The 21,251-nt window shown below is 45.9% G+C and overlaps 1 protein-coding gene across 1 annotated transcript; it reads left to right on the forward strand.

Moving 5' to 3' along the window:
• Positions 1-18,298: 18,298 nt before the first annotated feature.
• On the forward strand, positions 18,299-20,671 carry GADD45B (growth arrest and DNA damage inducible beta). The gene is made up of 4 exons (XM_036744578.1): positions 18,299-18,684; positions 18,951-19,052; positions 19,252-19,474; positions 19,871-20,671. Exons 1-4 carry the CDS (start codon positions 18,641-18,643, stop codon positions 19,982-19,984), a joined length of 483 nt encoding a protein of 160 aa, XP_036600473.1. The 5' UTR covers positions 18,299-18,640; the 3' UTR covers positions 19,985-20,671.
• Positions 20,672-21,251: the final 580 nt, after the last annotated feature.

Genomic DNA, 21,251 nt, shown 5'->3' on the forward strand with positions numbered 1-21,251 from the left:
GTCATTTGGAGCAATCTTTCCTATGGTTGCTAATTGTTTTTGAGAACTATATGTTTATATCCTTTGTCCATCTCTTGGGGGATAACTCATGGTCTTACAAATGTGTTTTTTGTGGTACTGTTTTTTTTCAGTTGTGTCTGACTTTTTGTGACCCCATTTGGGGTTTTCTTGGCAAAAATACTAGAGTGGTTTGCCATTTCCTTCTCTACCTCATTTGACAGATGAAGAACCTGGCACATAGGGTTAAGTGACTTGCCCAGGGTCACACAGCTAGGAAGTATCTGAGGTTGGATTTGAAGTCACCAAGATGAGTCTTCTTGATTCCCAGCTCAGTGCTCTCTATCCACTGTGCTACCTAGCTGTCCCTATAAATGTGTGAATTTCATGTATTTTGGATATTGGGCCCTTGTCAGAGATATCTGATGCAAAGATCTCCCCCCTGTGTTACTTTCCTTTATCTTAGATACGATGATTTTTATTGCCTTTTCAATTTTATATTATTATGAAAGAAGAGTCACAATTTTAACCAGTGCTTGTAGATCTGTGTTTTATCCTGCTCTAGATGAGATCCCTCATGTAGAGTCCAATGCCATACTTCCACATTGTCATTTTCATTTTTTAAAAAAGTGAATTACATTAAAATTTTCTCTTGATAAAAAGACAACCACATCTATAAAATACTTTAAAGTTTATAAAGTGCTTTGCAATTTTTTTATTTTTAACATTCATTTTATTGAAAATTTTGAGTTCTGAATTATCTCCCTTCCTCCCACCGCCCCTTACCCGTTGAATAGGTAAGCAACATGATATCCATTATATATGCCATGCAAAACATATTTCCAAATTAGCCATATTCCAAAAAAAGACAGTGAAAAAAATTATACTTCATTCTTCATTTGGAGTTCAGCAGTTCTCTCTCACTCTGGAGGTAGACAGCATTTTTCATTATGAATCCTTTGGAATTGTCTTGGATCATTGGTCAGAGTAGCTAAGTCATTCACAGCTGATCCTTGTACCATTGCTGTTAACTATGTATAATGTTCTCCTGGCTTTGTTCATTTCACTTTGCATCTGTTCATGTAAGTCTTCCCAGGTTTTTCTGAAAGCATCCTGCTTGTCATTTCTTATAGCACAATAATATTCCATCAAAATCATATACCGCAACTTGTTCAGCCATTTCCCAATTGATGGATATCCCCTCAATTTCTAGTTCTTTGCCTCCACAAAAAGAGCTGCTGTAAGTATTTTTGTATGTATGGGTCCTTTTCCCTTTTATTTGATCTCTTGGGGATATAGACTTAGCGGTAGTATTGCTGGGTCCAAAAGTATGCACAGGTTTATAGCCCTTTGTATATAGTTTCAAATTGTCTTCCAGAATGTCCAGACCAATTGACAAGTCCACCAATAATGCATTAGTGTCCCAATTTACAAATGTTTTTTCATTTTGTCAGCACAACAGTTCTGAGAAATAGGTGCTATTATTACCACCACCACCCCCCACTGCCATCCAGTTTACAGGTGAGGAAATTAAGGCAGGCAGAAATTAAATGACTTGCTCAGGGTCAAGTAGCTAGCATTGATATGACATCACTGTCAATAGGTCAGTAGTATTAGTTTAATTTCATTATTAAACATTTCAAGAAACAGTAACCTTTCTTGAGCTATTTCCATTTTTGACAAGTTTCAGTTCCATGAGAAACTAGCTGATCATAATCTACTTATCCAAACGAGTGTCATTCAGAACTATAACAAGCCATTTGGTATTTTTAACCTCCACACAAAGATTGTTTAACTTCCAGGTTCCATGCAGACAGCAAAGCAATGACACAGGTCTCTGAAGTCACCAGCTTGTGTCAACTGATGGGGACAGTGCTGGTGTCTATGGAGAGCTTTGAGATTTGCAGGTGCTCATTTGCGCATAGCCTACTAAGTAATCAGTGGCTGCATTCACTCGTTGGAGAAAATTCGCTGCTTTTCCTGCTTTCAATGACGTAGGCGAAGAGTTTTGTTTTCATTGAAAGAAGTGGGTATATTTATGTGGGTGTTGTACTAAAAAATAGCAAATAATTTGGGTCGTTGCTTCGCAACTCTCTGCTCTCTCCCTGTCTCATGCCTCATGTTTGTTCCCTAGTGGGGACCTTCCAGCACTGTTTGGAGAACTCTGCCATAAACCAATGAAAGCACAATTCCAGACAAAAACAGCCTTTATTACTATTATTAGATGACATTCGTGTAGTACTTTTAAGGTTTCCAAAACAATTTGTGTGCATGATCTAATTTGATTCCCCCAATAGCTGTGTAAGGTAGGCACGGATGATGTTGTATCCGCTTAACCAAAGAGGAAATTAAGGCCCAGTATGTTTAGAAGACTTGCCCATGCTCACAGTGCTAGTGAATGCCAAGGGAGGATCTGAATCCTGCCTCAGGCACTAACTAATCACCATACTGCTTTCGCTCCATTTGGAGCAAATTCACAGTTATTCTTGTAGATATACTCTCTGACCTTCCAGCTGTAAATCTATGATTCCAATGTTCCTGTGATTGGAACTCAGGCCCCTCCTAACACTAAGTCCAATGTTCTTTCTGCTACACCCTTCAAAAGGTGCTAAAAATTGAAGTTTGCTGTGTATAAGGATATGAGGAACTGTCTGAATACACACTTCTAGTACCAATTAGATTACCAAAGCCATTTTGCCTTGGTGGCAAGAAGTCATATATAGTTATTCAATTGTATCCAACTCTTCATGGCCCCATTTGGGGTTTTCTTGGCAAAGTTACTGGAATAGCCCACCATTTCCTTCTCTTGTTCATTTTACAGATGAGGCAAACAAGGTGAAGTGACTTACCCAGCGTCACATAGCTAGGGAGTGTCTGAGGACAGATTTGAACTCAGGAAGATGAGTCTTCTAGACTTTAGGTCAGGCACTCTATCCACTATGCCACTTAGCTGCTCTAAGAAACCATATGTTCACTTATAAATTCATTCAAAAAGGATTTATTTATGTACTTCCTCTGTGCCTTACATGGTTGGCTAGTATAATCAGGGGACTGGTCAAGGAGGGCCCAGCCCTGAGAGCATTGAAATAGTCTCTACCTGGTACTAGCCCATAAGGAGGCTTGGTGATCCTGCTTCCGGAAATGCATGATGGAGGGGCCCTTTCCTTCTCTCCTTCAGAGAATGGATAGGTGTTTTACCATATGGTTATCAAAAGTCTTTTAATAGGTTGTTGAGTTGAAACTGAGTGTGCAAACAAAAAGTTGGACCAGATGAACTTGTTATCCCCAGGTGGCTTTTCTGAGGAGGAAGAAGGTGGGCCTCCAGGTGAGAGAAGTAGCAATTATGGCAGCATCCTACATCTGGGGCCGCCTTTCCTCTACAACCAGCCACTTGGTATTCATGATCACATGGCACATCTGTATCTTCTGTCTCTGTTATGTCTCATTCTGTCCTGATCTTAGTTGAATCAATGTTGAAGATGGAATGGTTATGGATGGTTATGATCTTATGAGCTTTAAAAGGTCAGAAGAGTCTTCAAAGGTCCCCTCAGTAACCAGAGCTGGCAGCAGCCACCACCAAGTCAGCTGAGGAACCAGCCCTGAGGAACAACCTATTTGGCCCAGCCCAGCAGTGCATAGCTAAGGCTGAGACATTGTGTTCTTTAAGGAAAGGGAGTGACTCATATGGTGGCTATGCTCCACCCACAAGTGAACTCAGATCACTTTGTAACAACTTCTCTAAGTTTGCACCCTCTCTCCCAGGGACTGAGTAGAGGGGAGAAAATGCTCCCAGTTTGGAAAGTTTTTGGATTTCGGCTCTTGCTAGGCCTTCTCAGTAAATATTTCTCTATAAAATTAATTGGCACTAATTGGTAAATGATCTTGAGGAGATATTAACTGGTGATCGATATTGGTAGAAAGCACATTGGATGATGGCTCAATTCATTCTGAAGTGTTAGGAATTGAATATGTTTTCTCTTACAAAAGTATCTGCATTCTAAAGAAAAAAGAGGCTAGAGGGGCCTTCCATATTTATATTAAAGGAAATAAATTGCTAAGGGTGGAATTTCAGACACTGAAATGTGACAAGATTAGGGACCTGGTGACCCCTTTAGTTTCACTTTAGAGGGGCTCAGTCAATTATTGTTTGTTCAGTCATTTTTCAGTCTTGTCCAACTCTTTGTGACCCCATTTGGGTTTGTTTGTTTCTTGGCAAAGATACTCCTCCAGCTCATTTTACAGATGAGGAAACCAAGGCAAACAGTTGTTAAGTGACTTGCCCAGGATCACACAGCTAGGAAGTATCTGAGGTCAGATTTGAACTCATGAACTTGGCATCTTCCTGACTCCAACTCCAGCACTCTATGCACTTCACCACCCAGCATTTATTAAGTACCTACTCTGTACCAGGCACTGTGCCACCTCCTGGGATACAAAGAGAGGCAAAAGATAACCCCTTCTCTCAAGGAGCTCATAGAAAAGAAAACAAGCAAACCAAGATACACAAACTATTGTAGGAAAAATAAGAAATGTAACAGAGGGATTCAGAAGCTTCCTGTAGAAGGTGGGATTTGAATTGCTTCCCTTAACTCTCTCCCTCTGGGGCCTCACTGAGGTCTACCCTTCACTTGATGCCCTCTTTGCTCTCCCCAGCCCCATATCTAGTAGCCCCTTTGGCAGATGGGTCTTATACTTTTCCTCTCCTAAATGACCAAATCTATATCCTTCCACTCCCATTGCTGTAGCCTAGACCTTGTCCCCATGATAACTCTCCTTGACCTCTCCTCCCCAATGCCCAGTGATTCATGTGGTGTTCACATGTGCAGTTTGGCAAAGACTCTGGAAGACAGAGTGAGCCTGAGGACTCTGTGCGACTCTGCATCACTTCAATCCAATGCATGAGCAAGTTAAGACATCACTCCATGAAGTCATTGGTCCTCTTTGAAAACGAAGGACAAACAACAATAACAATGAGGATGCACCAATATATGTATGTTCAGTAAGGATATATCCATACAGTATGTTCTGTATGTTCAGTAAGGATGTATTCACATCCTTAAGTAAGGATGAAATGACACATGTATGTTTAGTAAGGATGTATTCACACATGTATGTTCAGTAAGGGTGTATCCATACATGTATATTCCATAAGGAGGTATTCACACAGTATGTTCAGTAAGGATGTGTTCACACATGTATGTTCAGTAAGGATATATCCATACATGTATGTTCAGTAAGGATGTATTCACACAGTATGTTCAGTAAGGATATATCGATACATGTATGTTCCAAGTGATGCAGGGAAATGAATGCTAGCCCTAGAATCAGGAGACCTGATTTTGTGTCCTGATTCTGTCATTTACTTGCTATGTGTAACCAGAATGGTGGGGTCATCTTTGGGGAAGCTCTTCACCTTTCCCTGGTGCCTGCTGCTTCTCTTCCGGGGCAGGAAGCCCAGAGACCATGCCAGGAAGCAGAGAACTTCCTGTGTGATGAGTCATGGGGCTGGCTGAGGGGAGGTGTTAACTCCAGAGCCATGCCCTATTGGGTGTTAACCTAGTCTACGCTGGGGGAGGGGCCAACTCAAGAACCAATTGGCCCTGGTCATTCAGGTGGCGCTTGATGATGTCAAAAACTCTATAAGAGGGGAGAAGACAGCTTGAAGCTCTCTCTTTCCTTTTCCGGTTGGCGTGGGAGCAGTGGCAAGTGTGACTCTGGGCCAGCCTTTGCTCTCGGGCTGAGCCCAGATGTTGGTAACTATGAATTGTACTGAGTCTGTCTGCTGATATTTGTAATTTGTTTGTATTTTGTTCTGAAGTTCGGGGTGCTGGTTTTGTTTTCCCCCGAACTAAATGAATGTTCTGAACTTCAGGGTGCTGGCTGTTTGTTCCCCTGAACTAGCTGACTGTAATCTGTATTTGGCCTGTCTATTGATGCTTGCCTGTATGCTCCCCTGAACTAACTGAATGTTGGATTAAAGTAAGCTGGTCAACCCCTTCACCGTGCTTTCCTTGTTTAAGCAGATAAAAAGAACCTGTGCTTTCCCTGTGTGCCGGCAGCCTCCTGGGTGCTGGCTGTGGAGGGATCTTACGCCCCTACAGAAGCTGCCCGCCAGATTGTTAAAACACTATGTGACTTTGGACAATTTTCTTCCCCTTTCTTGGCTTTTTTTAAATGAGGTAGTTGAACTAGATCAGAATTGTGGTTTTTTTTTAAACTGGCATGCGTGTGTGCGTGCGTGTGTGTGTGTGTGTGGTAGACCTCTTCTCAGAATAATGCTTTAAAAAAATTCACAGTGGAAGGTAATGCTCATTTAGAGGTTAGTAAAAAAATAAAGAAGTTATTTTCCCCCTTCCAAGTTTACAAAGAAGCCTTGGGGCTCCATGAACCACAGATGAAGAACCCTGGACTAGATGATCTCAATGGTCCTTTCCCTCTCCAATGATCTTAGGAGTCTTAGAGTGGCCCACTGGAAAGGGAGAGCGCTAACCATTGCACACTCCCGGCCACCCACTGGTGGCAGGAGACCAAACCCATTGTGTTCCTCTCACCTTCCCAGATGATCAGAGGCCCCATCTGGAGGGATGATATGGAGCATGAAGAGCAGCTTCCTTCCCTAGCTGATCCCACAGAACAGTACGTCCAAACCAGGGCCCTGTCATCTGGCCAGCTGTGGCACCAGCCACATCAGCCACAGCCTCAGGGCTGGCTGCCTGTGGGCGTCTTCATGAGTTGTTTAAAGCACCTTCCCTGACTGACTCACCCTTAGGGGCCAGGAGAGCCAGGAGGCCAGCACAGGGAACAGGGCCAGCCTGGCAGAGCTGGAGGAGAGGAGCTGGGAAAGGTCCTTCCACCTGTCCCCCAGATACCTTCTGAGTCCCCACCAACTGCCCTTTGGTTCTCCCATTCAGGCCAGCTCTTTGAGGGGTGCTAATGACTAACACTACTGTGGCATAGATTTTCTGCCTGAAGGAACTTGGGAGGTCAACTTACATCAAGAATAAGAGTTAGCATTTATATAGCACCTTAAGGTTCACTTTACAAATGTCATCCCATTTGAACCTCACAACAACCCTGGGAGTGACATGCTAGGATTATCCCCATTTTGCAGATAAGGAAACTGAGGGACACAGTTTGCCCATGGCCACACAGCTGATAAGTGTTTGAGGCTGGATTTGAACTCAGGTCTTCCTTTCCTTTCTGCCTTCTTCAATCCAGCCAGATTGGCCTCCTCTATGTCTCAGACCTGACTCCTCATCTCAAATCTCCAGTGCCTTTGAACGGATCACTCCACATGACAGGCAGGCCTTCCCTCCTCACCTCTGAGGCCTTGGAGAGCCTGTCTCTTCCTTTAAGATGCAGCTACACCAAGCTTTTCTTGATCCCCTCAACTGCTAAGTGCCCTTCCTCTCTGACTATCTTGGATTCAATGACTTTGTATGTTTATATTTATTCATGTAATATTTGTGCTGTACATATTTTTGTAAGTACTTGTTGTCTCTTCACTCAGATTGTGAGTTACTTGTTAGTAGGGATTGTTTCATTCTTTGTACTTGGATCCCCTGCATCTAGCGCATAGTAGGTCCTTCATAAGTACTTATTGATTGCTTGCATAATATCTGGCCTCAACCCAAGAGGTTGTTTGAGGGATGATGCGGCCACCTCTGTCCCTAATGTTTCTCCCAAAGGACCAAGACGGGCCTTAAATATCTCCAGCTCTCCTGGAGGGCTCTGCTAATATCAGTCTCTGATCCAAGAGACCAAAGACACTTCATAGAATGATAGACTATCAGACTTGAAAGGACCTTAGAACATGGACTGTCAGAACGTCAGAGCTTAAAGGTCATCTGGTCCAATGACATCTTCTCTACAAGGCACCCAGCCTCCTCTTGAAGATTTCCATTAATAATAAACCCATTACCTTCCTAGAAAGCCTATTTTTAAAAATTTTAAAGACTTAGTCATATTTTATTTTTTCCAATTATATGTAAAGATAGTTTTCAACATTCACTTTTATCAGATTTTGAGTTCCAAATTTTTTTTCTCCTTCCCTCTCTCCCCTCCCCCCTCTCCAAGACAATCTGATATGGGCTATACATGTACAATATATTAAACATTTCCACATTAGTCATGTTGTGAAAGAAGAATCGGAACAAAAGGGAAAAACCAAGAGAAAAAAAAAGAGAAAAAAGTATTTTTTGATCTGCATTCAGATAGAAAGCCTATTTAATTTTTAAAAAGCTCTGATTGTTACATGCATTTCCTTACTTCACTCCTAGATCTGCCTCTCTGTAGCTTCCATGCATTTCCGCACCTTCCACTTGGAAGGGCTAATCCCTCAGTAATAACTAACCACTGTGGGGCCCAGTGAGGCTGGGGTTCTTGGTCCTCTTCTTGCCTACAAAAGGGAGCTTCTCAGATCAGGACCCATGCACTCATGAAGAGCCCTTCCATTTACCCCCATTACACTCCTCTGCCACACACTTTAATTACTTGAAAAGATTTATCACATCTCCCCCAAATCTCTTCTCCAGGCTAAAACATTCTTCCTTCGTTCAATGAATCCGTATACAGGACTGTATCTAGGCCCCTCACCTTTCTAGTCACCCTCAGCTGGGTGTTTCTAGTTTAGTTTTAGTGATGCTATAGCTCATCAATATCCTTCCTAAAATATGGCACCCAGAACTGAAATGTCAGGTGTGGTCTGACCACATCAGGATACAAAAGGTTAGGTTGGTTACCACAAAATGGCTCCCTCCAGTAGCCCAAGATCACCTTGGCCTTTGGCTGCCATATCAACTCACTTTGGCCTTGCAGATTGGACAAAACTTCTCCCACCATTTCAGCCATTGTGGGCTGGGGAACCCAAGGAACCACATGAAATGTATTGTATCATCCCAAAGCAACTAGCCCTTCAGCACTGAGTCACATGCTTCCCTGGAAATAGATGGGGCTAAAACTAACCCCCCCCCAGAACTTTTTCATATGAACAGTTGTCTAGCTATGTGCCCCCAAACTTATATTCCAAAGTTAATTTTTTTAAAAAGCTCAGGCGTAATGCTTAGGGAAGCTTCTTGGAGTGGTAGATAGAGTACTAGACTTGGAATCAGGTAAATTCGTATCTTGTCTCAGAGACTTAGTAGTTTGTGACCTTGGATAAGTCACTTAACCTCTCAGTGCCTCACTTTCCTCATCTGTGAAATGAAGGGGTTGGACTCAGTGGAGGTAAAAGTCTCTCTGATCCTATCACTTTTGCATTTATTCCCATTAAATTTCATCTTATTAGATGTGGCCCTTCATCCTTGCCAAGATAATTAGAATCCTGATTTTGTCATCTAGTGTATTAGCTATCCCTCATGGCTTCATGTCACCTCAAATACATTAAATATGTCATCTATGCCTTTCTCTAAGTCACAGGTCAAATGTCAGGGCTAAGGTCACATCCCTGGGTCACTCTACTAGAAACCTCTTTCAAAGCTGATATCAACTCTTGAGCTTTGGTCATTCAATAAATTCCAAATTCACCTGACTCTACAGTCATCTAGCCCACATCTCCCTATCTCATCTCCAAGGACAGCATAAAAAGTTTTTTTCCATTAGACTGTAAGCTCCATGAAGGCAAAAACTATCTTTTTGCCTCTTTTTGTATCCTCAGTGCTTAGCACTGTGCCTGGCACATAGTAGGCACTTAATAAATGTTTATTGATTGCCAACTGCTTTGCTGAAAACTAGGTCAACTACATTTAGAGTATTCCCCCAATCTACCAATCTAGTAAGCTTTACACAAAACCGGAAATGAGCTGTTTGGCATGACCTATTCTTGAAGAACCCACCCTGGCTCTCTGTGGTCACCACTTCCCTTTCTGAATTTTCACGAGCCAGCTCTTTAATATTACATTTGAGAATTTTGACAGGAATTGAAGTCAAGCTCACCATCTGATGATGTGCAGATTCTACTCTCTTCCTTTTTTTGGGAAAACTGAAGCAACATTGACTTATTTCTAGGCATGTGGTAATTTTCCTATTCTTCAAGCTCTTCCAAAGATCATGCCCATAAGTCCTTTCTTTCAGTGGTCTGTGACATGGTTTGTCTGGTCTTGGGGACTGGATCTTGCTGGGGGTATCCAGTCACTCTCTCTCCATCTCCTTACTATCTTCAGTTGCAATCCCCTGTTAACCATTTGTGATGTCATTTCCAGTTCAAAGCTCATCCTCCTTGGAAGAGAAAACAGAGGTAAAATCAGATTGGAGTAGTTCTTCTTTCTTTCCATTACCTTCACCCCATCCCCTATCTTTTCTTTGAGCCTCCTCCTGCTCATAACACAACTGAACAAGTTCTTCTTTCTTTCCATTACCCTCACCCCATCCCCTATCTTTTCTTTGAGCCTCTTCCTGCTCATAACACAACTGAACAATGTCCTCTTGTCCTTTGCATTTGTTGCTGGTCAGCCTGACATGATGCTTCTAGGGCCACTCCATGTTTTAGAATTCTTTCTCCATCATCTGTGTCTACTCCCACCTTCTGCACTTGTCTTCATAAGACCTTTCTCATTATTAGGGCAGTTAGGAGTATGTATAGATGGAGGGCACAGGTGTGAGTTGAATATGATGGGATGATACCTAAAAAAATAAAATAAAGGGGTGAGAAAGAAAAATGCGCTGGGAGAAAGGGAAAGGGAGAAGTAGAATGGAGTAAATTATCTCACATAAAGAGGCAAGAAAGAACTTTTACAGTGGAGGGGAAGGTAGAAGGTGGTGGAGAATACTTGAACCTTACTCTCATCAGAATTGGCTCAAAGAGGTAATAACATACACACTCAATTGGATACAGAAATCTATTTTACCCTACATGAGAGTAGGAGGGGAAAGGGACAAGAGAAGCAGGTACATGTGTGTGTGTGTGGGGGTGATAGAAGGGAGGGCAGATTGGGGAGGCAATGGTCAAAAGCAAAACACTTTTGTGAAGGGACATGGTGAAAGGAGAATAGAATAAGTGGAGGGAAATAGGAAGTGGGGAATACAGTTAGCAATCATAGTTGTGAAAAAAATTTTGAAGCAAGTTTCTCTGATAAAGGCCTCATTTTCAAATATTTAGACAACTGAGTCAAATTTATATAAATAAGAGCCATTCCTCAATTGATAAAGGGTCAAAAGATATGAACAGTCAGTTTTCAGATGAAGTAGTCAAAGCTATACGTAGCCATATGAAAAAAATGCTCTAAATCGCTATTGATTAAAGAAATGTAAATTAAAACAATTCTGAGGTATTGCCTCATACCTATGAGATTGCCTAATAGGACAAAACCAAAAAATGACAAATGTTGGAGGGTATGTGGGAAAACTGAGACACTAATGCATTGTTGGTGGAGTTGTGAACTGATTCAATCATTATGTAGAACAATTTGCAATTAAGCCCAAAGGGATATAAAACCATGCATATCCTTTTACCCAGCAATACCACTACTAGGTTTGTATCCCAAAAGAGACAAAAAACAAAAAAAGGACCTATATGAATAAAAATATTTATAACAGCCTTTTCTGGTGGAAAAGTATTAAAAATTGAGGGGATCCCTCTTAGTTGGGGACTGGCTGAACATGCTATGGTATATGATTGTGATGGAATACTAAAGAGTGAGATGCTCTCAGAAAAACCTGGAAAGGCTTACATGAATTGATGCAAAGTGAAATGAGGAGAACCAGGAGAACATTGTACACAGTAACAGCAATATTGGAAGATGATCAACTGCGAATGACTTATTTATTCTCAGCAATCCAAGGATCCAACACTACTCTGAAGGACTTGTGATGAAAAATGCTATCCACCTCCAGAGAAAGAACTGATGGAGTCTGAATGCAGATCAAAGCACACCTTTTTTTCTTTCTTTCTTTTTCTTGTGTTGGGGTTTTTTGTTTTTGTTTTTGGTTTATTTTGTTTTGGTCAGAAGTACTGACTCCTTGAGGTAGTCTCCATAACTAGAATATTCTGCACCACTAAGTGGCACAGTAGATAGAACAGCAGGCCTGGAGTCAGGAAGACTCGTCTTGAGTTCAAGTCCAGTCTCAGATTGCTGACTGTATCCCCCCCCCCCCCCACCAAACAACACGAAGAAGGGGAGGTTGCATGTGACAGGGAGGTAGCTAGGTGACCCAGTAGATAGAGTGAGTGCTGGACCTGGTATCAGGAAGATCCAACTTCAAATTTTGCCTCTGATCCTTAATAGTTGTATCATCCTGGGCAAATCACTTAACCTCAGTCTGCCTTGGATTTCTCACCTATAAGATGGGGAGTGGGTGGGGTTAGACTAGAATTCGGGGGAAGGGAACCTGTGGCCTTGAGGCCACATATGGCCTTCTAGGTCCTCAAGTGCAGCCCTTCAACTGAGTCCAAATTTTACAGAACCGATCCTTTTATTAGGGGAATTTGTTCTGTGAAGTTTGGATTCAGTTGAAGGGCTGCACTTGAGGATCCAGAGGGCCACATGTGGCCTCGAGGCTGCAGGTTCTCTACCCTGATTTCCATCTCTGAGCCTATGTACAGATGAGTATTTCACATTTGTGAAATACTATGGGCAGATGTGTTTGTTAATGAGAATGAGAATGAGATAGCTCGGGCAATTTCCCAGGCCTGTGGGACCCAGCACAAGGTCTCAGCTGGTTCTGATGTCTTTTTCTACAGGGGAACAGGGATCAGTCGACCCATCCTCATTAACTCAGTATTTAGATATCTCCAGGATTGTATCACCACCCCTCACGCCCCACCCCCATAGGCTCTAGGAAGCCTCACCCAGTCAATTCTTAGAAAGCCCAGCGTGGCTGTGTGGAGAGATATAAACCTGGAAACCTACTCTGTATAACCTATGGGGAGGAGCGGGGAAGGATGATTCAAAGGAAAGAGTAGGTTGAAAATAAAAAGATCTTTGTCATAATCAATCAATCAACAAGAATTTAAATGCTTACTATGTGCCAGGCTAGGAGCCAGGGATCTAAACACAAAAGGAAACAGTCCCTGTCCTCACAGAGTTTACAATCCATCATTGGAAACGCATGTATGTGTATGTGTATATAAAATAAATACAACGTTATTTGGGGTGGGGTAGGGAGACCACAGGCAGCTAGGAGGAACTCTGCCACCCAACATAGTGCCTTGCACATAGTATTGTTCAGTTGTTTCAGTCCTGTCCAACACTTTGTGACTCTATTTGGGGTTTTCTTGGCAAAGATATGGAAGTAGTTTGCCATTTCCTTCTCCAGCTCATTTTACAGATGAAACTGAGGCAAACAGGGTAAAGTGATTTGCCCAAGGTCACACAGCTAATCATACTTTAACAATGTTTGCTGAATTGAATTATAAGTTCTTGGCAAAAGGGATTAGAGATTACCTAGACCAGGGGTTCTTAGCCTTTTTTATGTCTGGGACCCCTTTAGTTGTCCAATGAAACCTATGGAACCTTTCTCAGAATTAGGTTGGTAAATGCATGAAATAAAACATGTAAGATTAGAAAGGAGTACAATTCTATTGTGATATAGTCTTCAAAATAATAACAAACCAAGTTCAGGGACCCCAAGAGAAGTACCCCTGGTAAGTCTAATCTCCTTATTTTCACAGATGAGGGAAGCAATGCATTGCAACTCAGGTAAGTGACTCAGCCCAATTCATCTCTGCACAGTTAGCAGGAGCAGAGTTTTGCTCCCTAGAACATTGCACAAAGAATGACTGAGCTTTTAGAGACCAGTGAAACCTTCTAGCCCAACCATGCCACATCTGAGGCCCAGAGAGATTCAGTGACTGTGTGACTTACTCAGGGTCACCTAAGTAAGGCAATCGGGTTCTCAAGCCAGGTCCTTAGTCTATCTCCAAATTGAGAGGTTTTTTTGGTTTTGGTTTTTGTGCTTTTGGTTTTTGCATTATAACCAGCCTTAGGAAGCCTCCTTAGTTTATCTCATGGCAAGGCATGGTTTGTAGGTGAGGAGGGAATGAGGAAGGGAGGGAAGAAGAACAGGAGGAAGTGAGGGCAGTTTGCTCTGACTGGAATGAGAATGGAAACATACAGTGGAAAAGGGGAAAAAGTGGCTGGGGAAATCAGAGGGCCTAGATCTGAAATCCATCTTTCACATTTAGAACCTGAGTGAGTGACTTTGGGCAAGTCTGGGCCCATCTGTAAAATGAGGAGCACCAAATGTCCTCTGAGATCCCTGTGATCCTCCCCCAGTCCTGCTGGCTAGGTCTCTCACTCAGGCACATGACTGGTCTTTGACACCTGCCCTCCCCTGCCCTCTCATCCCCAACTGGAATTTCCCTTGCCAGCCCTGACCCTCCCTTTCAGGAGCAGCCAGACCTGGGCCAGCCTCTCCTTCCTTCCTCTGCACAAAGGACTCCCTCCCTTCCCTTTCACCTCCCTATGGGGACTCTGCCCATGCATTAGCGATGAGCCCCTGAGTTTGTCTCTAGGCTGGTAATACTCATGTTGGCCAACAGATGGTGCTAGCGAACCATGTTTCCTGCCTGGGCAGTCCCTCTTTGGGATAAAAATTCCTGAATTTGAGAGCTGAGAATCATAGAACGTTAGAACGGGAAGGAGATTTAGGTATCATCCAGTCAAACACACATACCCTCTCCCATTTTACATATGGATCAACTGATGCCCAGAGAGATTAAGTTAACGCCTATAGCTGCACAGGTAATTTTCTAATAGCCCTGGTATTTGAGCTCAGGTCCCCAATCTCAAAACCAGGGTTTATTCTACAACATTCACATCTAATCATGGAATCCCAGAATTGGGAGGGATCTCATAGGGGCTCAGATCCAACCCAGCATACCCTAGTAGGCATCCCATCTAACATTCCTTATAATAATGATCACTCAGCATCTGTTTAAAGACCCCTCACAGAGGGAAATCCACACAGCTAGGAAGGGTCTGATGCTTCGTAGTTGTATGACCCTGGGCAAGTCACTTTACCTCTGTTTCCCTCAGTTTTCTCATCTGCAAGATGGGGGTAATAATAGCACCTGCCTCCCAGGGCTGTTGTGAGATCAAATGAGATCAGAAATGTAAAGCACAGTGCCCGGCACATAGTAAGCACTACATGAAAGTTCTTGTTCAGTCATTTTTCAGTCATGTCTGACTCTGTGACCCCATTTGGGGTTTTCTTGGCAAAGATGCTAGAGTGGTTTTTCATTTTCTTCTCCAGCTCATTTTACAGATGAGGAAACTGAGGCAAACAGGGTGAAGTCACTTGCCCATGGTCACATCGCTAGGAAGTATCTGTGGCTGGGTGTGAACTCAGGTCTTCCTGATTCCAGACCCTGCTCTCTATGCTCTGTACTACTCAGCTTCTACGACAGTCCTTCAAATATTCAGACACATCCTGTCTTCCCTCCGTCTTCCAGCATCCAGGCTAAACGTTCCCAGTTCCTTCAGTTTGAGTTGTAGCCCATATGTAACCCTTGTTGACCGCTGCCCTTACACTGATGCGGTGAATTCTCCCTGGACTCTCCTGATTGCCCTTTTCTCAATGTGTTTTATCTCTGTGATGCTTAAGCCCTCCTTTTACGGAGGAAGAAAAGGGCTTGGCGATCCAGAATGAGCTGCCCAAAGGCCACTGAGCCACTCAGTGGTAGATCTGAGGGCAGAATTTAGATGCCTTCTGGGTTTCCCATCCACCTCCCCTGCCAGATCAGAGCACCCTCGGCCTACCTCAAATGCCTGTCCACTGCACAGGGGAGAGAAACTGAGGCACAGGGAAACCTGAGTGAGGTCACGGAAAGGAGTAACAGTGTTAACAATATCAGCAGCAGTTGGTGAAGTCCTAGACTGGAGTTTTGGGCTTTAATCTCGGACCTGATGTTTGTGAGCTATGTGACCTTGACTCGATCATTCACCCCAGAGGTCTCCGTTTCTTCCTTATAAAAGTAAGAGACTTGGACTAGGTGGTCTCTCTGACATTCTATCTCTTGTGTTCTAAATCTTCTTTTATTTTTGACTTTCTGTGTTTTAGGGGCCCTTCTAGCTCTGCCATCCTGGGTTCTAAGGGCCCTGCCAGCTCTGCCATCCTGGGTTCTAAGGACCCTCCCAGCTCTATCATTCCCTGTTCCAAGGACCCTCCTAACTCTGATATTCTGTGTTCTAAGCGTCCTTCCAGCTCTGACAGCCTGTGTTTTAAAGGTCTTCCCAGTTCCTACATTCTGCGTTCTAAGCCTTCCTCCTCTCCCCCTCCCCCTCTCCCAGTTCTGACCCTCTGTTCTCCATCTACATCCCTTCCCTTCCCTCGCCCCCCATCTCAGGCTCTGGACTGTGAAAGCCAGACTGGGAGGAGAGAGATGCCGGCAGAGGGCGCCATCGCCCCAGACTGAGCAGACTCGTGCCGTCACCTGCTTCTCCAACCCCCCCCCCCGCCCCTTCCCCACTCTCCGCCCCCCTGCACTCTGTGCCCACCAGCCGTGGAGGAGGCAGTGTCCCCGGCTGTGCAGAGTGTGCGCCATCCTTAGTCGGCGCCACAGTGGGCTGTGGAGAGTGACTAGAGATCGGGCTGTCTGAGGAGCAGCCCCCGAGGCTGAAGCCACGCCACTCTCGTGTCTCACTCCCACCCACCCTAGAGGAAAGGAGGAGCACCGGACCCTTCCCGTGGCCCTCGCCCCATTTCGGTAGCTCTTTAAGCTTTACACCATCTCCCCTCACTACACATAGACTGCCCATTATTGCTTCCATTTTCCAAATGAGAAAACTAAGGCTCCAAAAGTCAGAATTGCCCTTGAGTGACTCGGTCACTCAGCTATGAGGGGCTTAGCCAGGAGCCCAAAACTAGGTACAAAATGCTCTTTCCTGCCATCTGTGCGGGGCTTTTTCCCTTCCCTGGCTCTGACTTCGAGGTGGAAGCTGTTCCCTGGGCTGCCCAGACGATTGTCTTGCAACCTTCGGGTCTCACATTCTTGAGATCCCAGAAAAGGTCCTACTTATTCCAAGGCTAGATGTCCTGGGAAAATCCCCCCTCCTTCCTAAACATAGTATTTTTAGACGGTTTGGATGCCACAAGAGGCCTTTTCAGGGAGCTGCCCTATGTCTAGGATGAGTTAGGGGACCTCAGCAAAGTATTACTGGGTTCCTCTCTGCTTGAAAGAAACTGCATCCGAGCAAAATAGAATTCCAGAATCCCAGGATTAAGAGCTAGAAGGGACCTTGGAGATCATTTAGTCCAACTTGCTTCTTTTGCAGAAGAAACTAGGGCCCGGAGAAGGGATGGGATTTGCCTCAGGTCACACAGATTCCAAATTTAGGTAGGCACCCAGAGGTGATCGTGGAAAGAGCAACGGGCTCAGTGTTAGTCGAAACCTGGATTCAATCCCTGATCTGATACTGACTCGGCAAGCAGCTCCCTGTCCGGAATCTCAGTTTCCCTATCTGTTAAATGAAACTAAACACCGCTTGCATAACTGACGTGTAGCGAAAAAGAGTGCACACTCTGTGTGACCACTGGTGGGACACTTAACTTGTCAGAGACAATTTCCTCGTCTGTGAAATGGGGGCGCTCATACTCGCACTGCTAACTTGACCGCGGTAGTTGTTAGGGGTGGGGTGGGGAGAAGTGCTTTGTTTTGCAAACCTTAAAGCCCACCCCGTATGTGCAGGAATGTGGGGGGGGGGTGCAGCTTAGGGCTGTGGCGAGGATAGCACTTTATTAACTTTAAAGCGCAGGATAATTTCCAGCCCCCTCCCATCCCAGGCTCTGGCTGCAGCGTGGGGAAGGGCGCCGTGCAGAGGAGGCTGACTGGGTCGAACTGGGCTCCCCCGAGCCCAGGCACAAGAAGCCAGAATCGGGCCTGGGGATTCCGGCATAAACTACCTTTGAAAATTTTGCCCTGGTGCAGAGTATGGGGGGAACTGGGACACGGGGGGAACAGGAGGGCTGCAATGGTGCCTGAGACAGCCCTGTCCTTCCGGAAAGCAGCTTTCTGCAAAATCACATGCACTAGTCGCGCGGTGGAAATCCCGTGCAGAAACTGGGAGCCGCTGCCGGGAAATTCACTCGAAACCTCCTTCTTCAAAAAAAAAAAAAAAAAACCCCAACCGCTCTCAGCTACTCCCCCCTCCTTTCCCTCCTGCGCCTCTAGCCCCCACGTGGGGCTGCCCTGGGGGAGATCCGAGCCCGCCCAAAGCCGCCTGCTGCTCAGTACACCAAACCAATAGCAGCCAGGGTTGCCTTCGTTTTCGTTGATCGGACGGCCAATGAACGCGGCGGAGCGCTCTGGTAGGCCACGCCCTCTTTCCCATCAGAGGCCATAAAAGAAGGGAGCGGCGCCGGTCGCGGCAGTACAGCTTTGGGACTGTTGCTGATCTCAACGACGCCTAGGATTTAACGCCGCCTGGATTTGTTTGCTGCTTCTCGTTTGCTTGCTCGCTGGATTAATCGCATTGACTCGGGGATCTTGCTTTTTTTTTTTTTTTTTTGGAGGAATTCTCTCATCATCGCTCCGGGATTTTCTGCCTCGAGACTCGTGGCTGCCGCTGCTACTGCCGCCGCCACCTCCACCTCTCTCGGGACGGAGGGACACCTTGCTCCAAGCTCTGCCGACCTGGGCTTTGAGGTCTCGGCTTTTCTGTTTCCGACTGGTTTGGGGGCTTCTTCCACTGTGGATTACAATTGCACCATGACCTTGGAAGAAGTCGTGGCCTGCGAGAGTGCCGCTCAGAAGTGAGTGTCCGGCCAGGGGCTGACCTCCCCTCCGCCCCGTGGGGCAGCTGTCCCAGGCTCCGATGACCTCCCTGGGCTGGCCAAGAGCTCCCAATGTTGCTGCCTTGCCGCCGAGCGGGGCCTCGGACCCATTCCTTCGCCCCTCTGAGTGCCCAAGGGGGAGGGGGTCCTTACCTCTAAAAAGGACTAGCTGCGATCGCCCCTTCTGTTCTCCACCCCATCACCTTTCCTGATTCCTTACGCTCTGTGCCTCGGTTTCTCTCCAGGATGCAGACGGTGAGCAATGCGGTGGAGGAGCTGCTCGTAGCGGCGCAGCGCCAAGACCGCCTGACAGTGGGAGTGTATGAGTCGGCTAAGCTGATGAATGTGTGAGTTTCTGCCTGTCTTTTTCATGCTGCCGGGGTGGGGGTGGGGGGTGGGCGATGGGGTACCGCTTTCCCCTTGTGCACAGCCCACGGATGTGCAGTAGGAGTTTTGCAACATGTCCCCAAGCGCGCGAGCCCCTTCCCTTGCTGAGAGTTGCTCACGTCTCTCTCCCCTTCTTCTCCACCCTTCCCCCGTGTTCAGGGACCCAGACAGTGTGGTCCTTTGCCTCTTGGCTATCGATGAGGATGAGGAGGATGACATCGCCTTGCAAATCCATTTCACGTTGATCCAAGCCTTCTGCTGTGACAACGACATAGATATAGTTCGGGTGTCTGGGATGAGGAGGCTGGCCGAGCTGCTGGGGGAGCCGGGGCCCACGGAAGAGAGCGAGGAGTCCCGGGATCTGCACTGCCTGCTGGTCACGGTGGGTGAGCCTGTCCCTCCTTAGCTTGGGGCAGGGTTACTTAGCAACTCAGACAAATAGAGAGGGACCTGCAGGGCCTGCTGTGAGAGAGAAGTTATTTTGTTTGTCAACATGGTTCACAGAAGGAGGTGGGGAGACAGGGCTCAGAATTCCATCTCTTGCCATCTGGCTTGAAGAGAGGGCATCTCGTGCCCTGGCCAGCTCAGCACTGAGCTATTCCGGGCACCCATGGGCCAGTGCCCAGGTATCCCCGCCCAGCCAGGCCTATAACTCATAACTTGGTGCTATTTTGGGATGGGCCTTGTTTTTCTGAATGGGGGAGGGGGAGGGAAGAGTTCTGCTTACTTGGGCCTCCCTAGTCTAATGCTCTTTTTTTCTTCCCCCCCTCCCCCACAGAATCCTCATACTGACTCGTGGAAGAGCCACGGACTGGTAGAAGTGGCTAGCTACTGTGAGGAAAGCCGTGAGAACAACCAATGGCTCCCCAACATTTCCCTCCAGGAGCGCTGATAACCTTCCCCAAACTTGGAAAAATTGCTGCCTTGCAGACACATTTAAAAAAAAAAAACAACCCCCCCCTTCCCAAACCACACCAGAACCCAACCATCAAGACCACTGTCGGGAAGAGGTGTAAGGGACAGAATGTTCTTGCTGAAATGGGGTGAAGAAACACCTGGAACCTCTGTCAGGACCTAGTGGAGTCTGGGGTCAGGAATGACAGAGCTGAGAGGTGGGACTGTGTCGGCCTCAGGAAGATCCATCAGCCAGAGCGAGAAGGCGACAATGGGGCTGTGGAACCCAGGGCTGCTGGGAGTCCAGAGATTGGGTCGGGGAATTAGGAGGAAGACCTGCCTTCCCCCACCACTAAGGGACTATGCATGGAGACAAGATGGTCGGGCTGCCCCTCCGGCCGGCCAGGATGGCCTGTTAACTGTTGCAAATGGGAGTTGGCATTTGCAACCAAGACTTGATGGTGGGAGGTCTAGAGAGACCTACTGGGACCGGGAGCCCAGGACAGGCTGCTGCTGCTGCTGTGGACTAAGGAGCTCCCAGTCTGCAAACAATATACATATGCATATATATTTTTATGTTGTTGCACTAATCGAGCCGTTTGAGAAGAGAAGAGAAGTTTATATCTATATTTTTGTGTGTGTGTGTGTGTTTAATGCTGGTTTGGTAATAAATTTCTGCACTCTCTGGCTGGCTCCTGTGATTGTCTGCTCTTCTGTCCCCTCCCCCAGTCTCTTTCATGGCTCAGCTGCCCCAGAGGGAGCTCAGCTGAATGTTGTCCTGCAGCCTTAGACCAGGAAGTCTTAACTCCCTGTTAAAAACCACTTCAGGAGTAACTTGCTGCTCGTTTGCAAAAACACTGCAGTTTCTGTGGTCGGCGCCAAGGCCTCAAACTAATAACAAAGGCCTAACTCTTTTTTTCCCCCTCCTCTCTTCTCTCTTTTCCCTCCCTCGCCCCTTAGCACAGCAATTAAAAGACCGGTTTATTGCGAAACTCAGCAACTCTCCACGGTGGCGTGTGCCTGGTGAGCGTTGCTTAGAATACTGTCTCCTTTGGCGCCTGCCCCGTTCTCAATTAGGCAGAACTCAGAATTGAAGAGGTGGCAAATCTACCGCAGACAGCCCAACTGCCCCCTTCCATTCCCGCCCCTTCCCCTTTATCTTCCCTTCCAAGGGGAAGAAACTCGCCCAACCAAGGTCATGTAGCAGAGTTAGTGGGCAGACCTGAGACTGGAGCCTGCATCTCCGGATTTGAATCCAGATTCTT

This window comes from Trichosurus vulpecula, chromosome 1, assembly GCF_011100635.1.
Source record: "Trichosurus vulpecula isolate mTriVul1 chromosome 1, mTriVul1.pri, whole genome shotgun sequence".
Taxonomy (NCBI): Eukaryota; Metazoa; Chordata; class Mammalia; order Diprotodontia; family Phalangeridae; genus Trichosurus; species Trichosurus vulpecula.

Coding starts and splice junctions, on each gene's coding strand:
- GADD45B (XM_036744578.1), top strand. CDS start 18,641: ATGACCTTGGAAGAAGTCGTGGCCTGCGAGAGTGCCGCTCAGAA. Junction 19,053..19,251: donor TCGGCTAAGCTGATGAATGT/GTGAGTTTCTGC, acceptor CCCCGTGTTCAG/GGACCCAGACAGTGTGGTCC. Junction 19,475..19,870: donor TGCACTGCCTGCTGGTCACG/GTGGGTGAGCCT, acceptor CCTCCCCCACAG/AATCCTCATACTGACTCGTG.